Source organism: Neophocaena asiaeorientalis, unplaced genomic scaffold (genome assembly GCF_003031525.2).
Source record: "Neophocaena asiaeorientalis asiaeorientalis breed wild unplaced genomic scaffold, Neophocaena_asiaeorientalis_V1.1 scaffold648, whole genome shotgun sequence".
In the NCBI taxonomy this organism is placed as follows: Eukaryota; Metazoa; Chordata; class Mammalia; order Artiodactyla; family Phocoenidae; genus Neophocaena; species Neophocaena asiaeorientalis.
The window spans coordinates 7,010,205-7,018,765 of record NW_020172781.1 but is presented as its reverse complement, the minus strand read 5'-3'; the positions used below and the strand labels follow the sequence as shown (position 1 = coordinate 7,018,765).

Below are 8,561 nucleotides of genomic sequence, written 5' to 3'. Positions count from 1 at the left end.
CAACTACTGAGCCTGCGCTCTAGAGCCCGTGCGCCACAACTACTGAAGCCTGCGCGCCTAGAGCACGTGCTCCACGACAAGAGAAGCCCCCGCAATGAGGAGCCCGCGCACTGGAACGAAGAGAAGCCCCCTGCTCACTGCAACTAGAGAAAGCCCGCGCGCAGCAATGAAGACCCAACACAGCCAAAAATAAATAAATAAATATATTATTTTTAAAAATTCATTAACGGGATTAAAAAAGCAGCAGCAACTGGTGATGACCTTGAAATCCAGCCCCCAAATGCTTCTCAGAAGGGGTGGCTGGGGCAGGATGAGGGCATCAGAGAAAGCTGGCCTCTCCTTACCTGCTTTTTTAGCCAGGGGCCCAGCTCCTCTGAAGTCCCTCTAAAAGGCAGAGGCCCCTGGCAGGTCCTAGACTATGGGTCAGAAGCTCCCAGAGCAAGGCCTGACCTTGGGTGTTGTATAAAAAAAATTCTGATGAGCAGTGATGGGTAGGAACAGCTGTTTGGAGCTCTGTTGTTTATTTAAAACAGTAGATGTCTCTGGGTTTCTTCCAAAGAAGTTTACTCCCCAAAGAAAAACTCTGTTTTCTACTAACTTATTTAATGACACAAGTGTTAAGAGAACCACAATTCCCTGATTCACTTATTCTCATCCCTAACTGTGAATTTTTGTGACAAATACACTTGTACTACTGAGAAGAAATATTTTGACACTTCATCTATCTATGCAAGTAGAGAATTGATAGGGTCACTTTCAAAAGTGATTTTTTGCATTTCAAGTTTCTGGCTTAAATACCCAACGGTGCAGATTTTTACATTTGTAAGAACTAAATTTGGTTTAAAAAAAGCCAAAAACTTGCTCTAGTTTTGTGACCCTGTGTACTTTTAAAATAAAATCAAGAAAGCGAAAAAAGGAAAAACAAAACAAAAGAGCTTTACTCCTTGGGGGTTCCACAAGTTTTAACAAGTGCCAGACACCTTATTTAGTCTTTACAGTGGTTTTGCTGTAACTACAAAGATAAGCCCCCTCATTGAAAGCCACAAGGGTGTGTGTGTGTGTGTGTGTGTGTGTGTGTGTGTGTGTGTGTGTGTACTGAAGGCACAGAATGTTCCTGTATTGGATCCTAGGCAGTACACTCAGTTCTGAAATGATCCCAGTGCTAATGAAACTGTCTGTACCTGTGCTGTTCATTGCAGCCACTAGGCTTGTGTGGCCAGTGAAATGTGATGAGTCCAAATTGAAAGCTGCCGTGTAAAGGTGAAACACACACTGGATTTTGAGGTCCTCGTACCCCCAAAAAGCATGTAAAACTTCTCCTTAATCATTTTTATATTGATTACATAGGGAAGGAAAACTTTTCCCTTTTTCCCTTCTAGGTTCTTTGGCTGGTCTGATAATGAAATTGATATAAGACAGATTAATAGGAGACAAAACAAATTTAATATCGTACATACAGGGGCTCGTAAAAATAGGAGATTCATAAGAAGGGGCCAAAGCAGGCATCTTTCATACCTTTTAGACGGAGAAAGAATACATTTGTGAAGTACTGATAAGACAAAGACATCTGGGCTTGGGGTAGTAAATTACTGAAGAAGTAACAAGGTTTGTGTACACAGCCCTTTTGGCCCTGATTTCTCCATCTCTGGTGATAAGGATGGCTCTCTACCTCCTGTTGTGGGGAGGGTACCTTTCACCTGGGAGATTTATTCCCTGCTCTCAAGGGCACAAAGGAGGGTCAGAGTGTCTTGGCACCGGCTGTTTCTTAAATAACTTTAATTCAAAATAATGAATATGCCAAAATGGTAGATTTGGGGGCGACCTGCCCTGAACCCCATCAATTACATGTTGAGGTATTAATATTTTAGCTATATCAGGTTAAATAAAAAATACCACTAGAGGGAATTCCCTGTAGGTCCAGTGGTTAGGACTCCATGCTTTCACTGCTGAGGGTCCAGGTTCCATCCCTGGTTGGGGAACTGAGATCCCACAAGCTGCGCGGTGTGGCCAAAAAAAAAAAACCCACTAGAATTAATTTCACCTGTTTCACTTTTTTTTTTTAATGTGGCTACTAGAAAATTTTAAATTACAGACTAGGTTCCCATTATATTCTATTGGACAGTGCTGGTCTATCCAGTGCCTTGTATTTCGAGAGATAGTGGAAAGGCCTGGAATTTTCTGGTTCCCACCTCAGGGCCTTTGTCCTGTCTGTGCCCTCTGGCTGGAATGCTTCTCCTTCAGAGCGTAGCCTGGCAGGATTTCCTTGTCACTCAGGTCTCAGCACAAAGGCCATGCGTTCCAAGGGGCCCTTTCTGACCACCCATTCAGAAGAAGCCCCCTGGGCACTCCTAATCACATACTTTCCTTGTAGTACTTCCCATGGTTTGATATGTTCTTGTTTAATTGTGTTTGTTGTCACCTGTGGATTGTCTGGCCCTCCCCACTCCAGAACGGAAGCTCCAGGAGGATGGGACTTCGAATTGTCTGGGCAGTGTTGTAATGGCCCCCAACCCCCTCCCCACCCCCGAGCTTAGAATAATGCCGGAATAAGAGGAGCTTATTAATACATGTTTGTTGGATGGATACATGGATGAGCAGGTGGATAAGTGGATGGGTGGGTTGGGTGGATGGATGGATAGGTGTGTAGATGGGTGGGTAGGTGGACGGGAGGGTAGATGGGAGGCGTGGATGGGAGGGTGGATGGGGGGGTTGTGGGTGGATGGAGAGGTAGATGGATGGGAGGGTGGATGGATGGGTACCCGGATGGATGGGTGGGTGTGCAAATGATGGACTAAATTTTATTTTTTGATCATTTCTACAAGAGCGATAATTTTTTCTTTCCTAGGTCTTGAAAGGGGACTATAAAACACCAGCCAATCTGAAAGGCTATCTTCAGGTCAGAAACCCCAGGGGGAATTCTGCGTCACCACTAGCTTCCTCTGTGCCCTTGAACACTTCACTTCTCTCATATGGTTGATGGTTTGTCCATCAGAAAATTGGATGGGGGTGGGATTCCGGTCAGAGGCTCTCAAGTGTCTGATCCACCTGGAGCGACATCTCAGTAGCCCTTCAGCCTGAGCCCCTTCCTTGTCCCCTGGCTTGAAAGCAGTTGGAGGAACTTAGTGGGGACTTGCTGTCAAACCTTCTGCCTCTAGCCTTAAATTCAGCTTCATTTAAAGTGGCAGTTCCTGGGCTTCCCTGGAGGTCCAGTGGTTAAGATTCCGTGTTTTCACTGCAGGGGTGTGGGTTTGATCCCTGGTCAGGGAAGTTCCGTGTGCCACACCGTGTGGCCAAAATAAAAAAGTATGAAGTGGCAGTTCCCAGCCCAGCACAAAAATTTCATCAGTCTACCAAAAAATGAGGGTCATGTGATGCAGGTATGTGTGCAAATGTAGACATAATACAGTCCTGTGTCCCTGGCCTCCCATGCATCCTGGGCGTGTCCATGGAGGCTGTCCCTGAATCTTGTCAAGAAGAACCGCTCCCAGGACTGACGTAGCATCCTCCTTTTGGTGCCAAAGTGCTCCTTTTTAAATGAAGGGTGGTGATGCTACAATCAGTAGTTTCAGTTTGTGTGTGTGTTTTATTTAACTTGGCCAGGAAAGGGTGGGGTCACCCTATGCTAATCCCCAGTTTAATCATCAAACTCACAAGACTCTGATGGGTCGGGCAATGAGATTTTGGTCCTTTGGGGATGAGTCCACACTCCCTTTGTGGGAATCAGAAACCCATCTCTTGCCACTGTGAAAAAGTATTGCCAGAATTAATCGGCACTAATCTGTTATTTGTTTTAGCCCAAAGAGGATGTAACAAGAACAACAAACAGAAGTGGGGTAAGGGGAATTAGCCACAGTCTGAAACTCTTTTCATTTTTACATACAGTCTTTTTTTTTGCCCACCTGGATATCCATTTTTATGTTCCTTGCAATTCCATTGTATGAGCTGCTTTGTTTTACTTTCTTACTGTTTTTCCATCTTGGGGGTCTCACGTGGCCATTTCGGATGGCTACATAGTTTTCTCTGGAATCCATTATGTGCCACCAATTACTTAACTGTTGCCCTATGTAATTTTTGCAATATTTTGCAATATTTCAAATGATGTCACACACCTATCATCCTGATTTTCCCTCTCTTCTGTGGGGTGAGGGCTGGGGGGGGCCTCTATGGAATTGTTCCCTTCGAATACAATTTTTTTATATAAATTTATTTATTTTTGGTTGCATTGGGTTTTCATTGCTGCGCATGGGCTTTCTCTAGTTGCAGCGAGCAGGGGCTACTCTTCGTTGCGGTGTGTGGGCTTCTCATTGCGGTGGCTTCTCTTGTTGCGGAGCACGGGCTCTAGGCTCACAGGCTTCAGTAGTTGTGGCACACGGGCTCCGTAGAGTTGTGGCTCACGGGCTGTAGAGCGCATGCTCAGTAGTTGTGGCACGCAGGCTTAGTTGCTCCGCGGCATGTGGGATCCTCCCAGACTAGGGCTCAAACCGGTGTCTCCTGCATTGGCAGGTGGATTCTTAACCACTGCACCACCAGGGAAGTCCCCAGATACATTTTTAAGGAGTGGAATCAGAGGATGGAAGCGTCTTTTTTTTTTGGCCGTGCGGCATGTGGGATCTTAGTCCCTGGACCAGGGATCATACCCGTGCCCCTTGCCGTGGAATCGTGGATTCTTAACCACCGGACCGCCGGGGAATTCCCCATGGGAGGGTCTTTTTGAGACTCTTGAACTACAAGGTTAAAATTGCTTTACAGAAGAGTTGGACCCGTTTACACTCTCCTGCACTGTGTGGCGTATTCAAGCTGGCCTGGGACTGTTTTTTGCTCTCTTAGGAGCAAAATGTAGAGGAATAGCATGTGCTCTGTCATCGTGAGCAGTCCCACCCTCTGGAGAGCTGACCCACAAATTACGTCAAACCCCTACTTTCTGCCCTTTTCTCCTCCACTGTCCCCCACTGTGCACGTGATCTCCTGCAGGATATTGCAAAACTTGGAAACAATCTTAGGACAACAGTTGAGTAATGGTGGTGTGTACATTGTATAGAATATTATGTAGCCATCCAAAAATGGTAATCGTGAAACCCCAAAAATAGGAAGATAGGAAGCAAGCAAAACAAAGCTGCTCACACGTTAGAATGGCAACTCATGCAAAAATGTATATTCAATCCCTAAACTCCAAACACCCTCTCCTTTCCAGGGCTTTGCTAATCCCTCTGCTGGGAATGCTTTTCTACCCACATCCGTGCATGGCCGGCTTCGTTTTCATCTTTTAGCTCTTTGCTTATGGGGTGTTTTCCAACACCAACAACTAATTCTCTGATTATCTGGACACCAACTAGGTGTTGCGTAATTCAGTTCAATTCTGACACTGATTTCCGGAGATAGCCTCTGACCCCACAGGTTAAGGGCCCAGTCCCACAAAACTGCCCCCACTTCAGATGCCCAGGCTGCGTACCTTTCTGCCCAGCCAACTACACATTTGCGGGGTCCCCGTGCCCCACCCCCGCTCAGGTTTGGTAGTTCACTAGAACAACACACAGGACTCAGGAAAACACTTTACTTCCTAGATCACCAGCTTATCATAAAGGCTGTAACTCAGGAACAGCCCAGTGGAAGAGATGTGTAGGGCGAGGTTTGGGGGAAGGGGCGTGGAGCTCCCATGCCCTCTCTGGGTGCACCACCCTCCCGGCACCTCCCTGTGATCGCCCACCCCGACTCCCTGAACCCTATCACTTACGGATTTTTATGGAGGTTTCATTAAGTAGGCATGGTTGATTAAATCATTGGCTGTTGGTTATTAACCTCCAGCCTCCTCCCTTCCCCAGAGGTTGGGGTGGAGGGTGCTGAAATTTCCAGTCCTTTAATCATGCCTTAGCCTTTTTGGTAACCAAGCCCACATCCTGAAGCCAGGGGCCCCCAGCCATCAGTCATCTCATTTGCATACAAAAGATGCTTCTTCTCACTAGGGAGATTCCAAGGGTTCTAGGAGCTTGGTGCCAGGAACCCAAGGGCAAACACGTGTAGGTTTTTCATTACACTCCACCTTAAATGTCATCCCCCTGTAGTGGCCTCTCCGAACCACTTTATCTGAAGGAGCCCCAATACCAGTCACTCATATCAGCCCATTGTATTGCCTGGACTTAATAGTGTCTTACGGATATGTTTGTTGAGCAGGCTCTCCCCACTAGAATGTGAGCTGGGTGGGGATAGGATAGGGTCTATCATGTTCACAGTAGCCCCAGCACCCGGCACATAGTAGGTGTACGGTAGCTACTCGGTGAGGGAGTGTGCCCGATTCAGTGATGCTGAGGGCTGAACCTCAGGGCAGTGAGGCCCTGGTGCCACCGCTTGGCTGTGACCCTTCCTCTGTGTGTTGTCTTCCTCCAGGTGAACCAGAATAGCACCTCTTCCCACCTAGGAAGCTCATGATTTCCAGGTAGGCCTGCGGACTTTGCCGGGACCTTCCGACACTTCTGAGCCCAGGAATCACTTTTCTGAAAAGCTTGTCCTTCCTGAGCCTCCCTGGGGAGGAGTGACCACCAAGGTGGGCTGACCCAGCCCCATCAGGAGGTTTCCCTGGCCCCAGCCTGGGGAGCTACTTATAGAATCAAGGCTTAGTCTCCTAGCTCTGGATCAGGGGTGTGGGCAGGGATCAATGCTGAACCAGCCAGAAAAAGGTTTATCTGGCATTGGGGAGGGGGTACAGAGGACAGGTGTGATGGGGGGATTCTAGAACCATTTTGCACAGAATGCTGTCTGCCAACCCAGCTTCTATAAACAGCATCAGGTTGGCCCAAAGCAATTAATGTTGTAATAATAGTCGCAAGGAGTTCTGGTCTAAGAATAACCCCTACTGCACTGGGCTGAGTGCTCTTCCTGTGTTACTCCTTTAACCCTCAGCATCCCTGGGAGGCAGGTGACATGACTGTCCCATTTTATGGAGGAGAAAACCAAAGCCCAGAGAAGGGCGTTGACTGGCCTAAGGCCACAGGGCCACCAGAAGTCATCTCCCCCAGAGTTTGCTTTTAACAAACGATTTTAAGTGCATATTTACCCATCCATGTTTTGCCAGGGGGCAGGGAAACAGGTTCTGAACTTGGGAAGTCAAAGATTTCAGGACTCACTCGAGGTTCGACTCCTGTTGGCCTCTGTTTTCCCCATCTGGAGAATGGGGATTCATCACTGTTCGCCTCCAAGGGTGGTCGTGAGATGAAGTGAGCCGGCCCGGGTGGGAGCGCTGGGACCTCGCGGCAGACGTGGGCCCTGGAGTTAAGGCTCCAGCGAGTGAGCTCACTTCCTTATGCTCCCCAGCCTCTCTGATCAGGCTCAGGGAAACCTGGGGGAGTCAGAGAGGCCAGGACCAACTTGCCTGGGTATTTGGCCTATTCTTTTAAACCGTAAAAGAGCTTCTAGCCTCTAGTCGATTTTTAGTTTCCTTATCTTATTTTTAAATAATCAGCATATTTTTTTCATTTTTCTTGAAATCCACTTTGCACTAGCCCACAAGGCTGGAGACACGAAGTCACCCTGACTCTCAGCATGCCCATCTTGAGTTGTGCTAAGATCCAGGACTTCCGTTTAATTCCTAAGAAGTCTCACGTTGAAAGCAGTCTTTTTCCAAGTTTTTCCCCAACTCGATTTCCCTCTCTCTCTTTCTGCAGGTTCATTAGTAGAATCCTGAACCTTCTCGTTGACGAAAACCAGATCTATTTCTCGCTTTACTCTTTAGATGAGGGCCCAGAGACAGGGTACTTTAGCTAATCATTGCCATCTGCTCTTCATAAATCAGAAAAGTGATATCTTTGAGGTCAAGTGGCGACAGGTTGAGATGTGGGTAAGGACCCAAGAAACATTTTTAAAGGTAAATTCTCTCCAGCCATCTGGATGCTATAGAAAATCTCACATGCTTACATGAATGCATGAAGACCATCTGTCCTGCAATCACACATATAAATATACAAGATCTGTTTCAGAATTGCGACTCTGGGCCTAACACCCGTTTTCTCCCCTTTCAGATCTTTGCAAGTGGCTTTGTTGCCAGAAGAGAAGAAACTTTGCATTTGAGTGGAAATCGGACCTCAAATCCAAGCATATTGCTTGCTATTAATCGCCAAAACAGGACTGCTCACGAGGAATCTATTTGCATATGGTTGCAAAAGCTGAATCATTGAAAACTTAACCTTGAGACATTCTATCTTAGGATAGTCTGGGGTAGAGAACCAAGAGTGTGGAGGTAGTCCGGCTTTTGAAACTTAGGTATTTTATATTTTTCCCCTCGAGAAGTTTTTTTTAAGAAATGGATTTGCCATCCTCCTTAATTTGCAGGACTGCCTTGGTGGCTTTGTTTGCTGGGACAAGGCCCACCACCCGTGCCTCTCCAGTTGACCCTTACTTTTGAGTTCAAAGAATCTATTTAAGAATTTAATATATGAGACTTTCTTTGATTCCTCCTCAGTTCTACTCACAGAGAAAAAAATATATATATTATTTGAATAAACTGAACAGGGGCTCATTTGTCTGTGCCTTACTTTACAGAGTGAATAGATTTTTTTCTTCCATGTCGAGTG

The 8,561-nt window shown here is 46.6% G+C and overlaps 1 protein-coding gene across 2 annotated transcripts in view; it reads left to right on the top strand.

Annotated features, from left to right (window-relative positions):
* The window catches only part of TPST2 (tyrosylprotein sulfotransferase 2), a 21,044-nt gene extending 12,523 nt beyond the window's left edge, over positions 1-8,521 (top strand). The window contains exons 4-7 of one of the 2 annotated variants that reach the window (XM_024741536.1): positions 2,846-2,896; positions 3,795-3,833; positions 6,382-6,430; positions 8,010-8,521. In XM_024741536.1, coding sequence (XP_024597304.1) covers positions 2,846-2,896; positions 3,795-3,833; positions 6,382-6,423 — 132 coding nt within the window. In that variant the 3' untranslated portion in view covers positions 6,424-6,430; positions 8,010-8,521. The remainder of the gene's footprint in view (positions 1-2,845; positions 2,897-3,794; positions 3,834-6,381; positions 6,431-8,009) is intronic. The other variant, XM_024741535.1, reaches the window with a different exon arrangement.
* Positions 8,522-8,561: the final 40 nt, after the last annotated feature.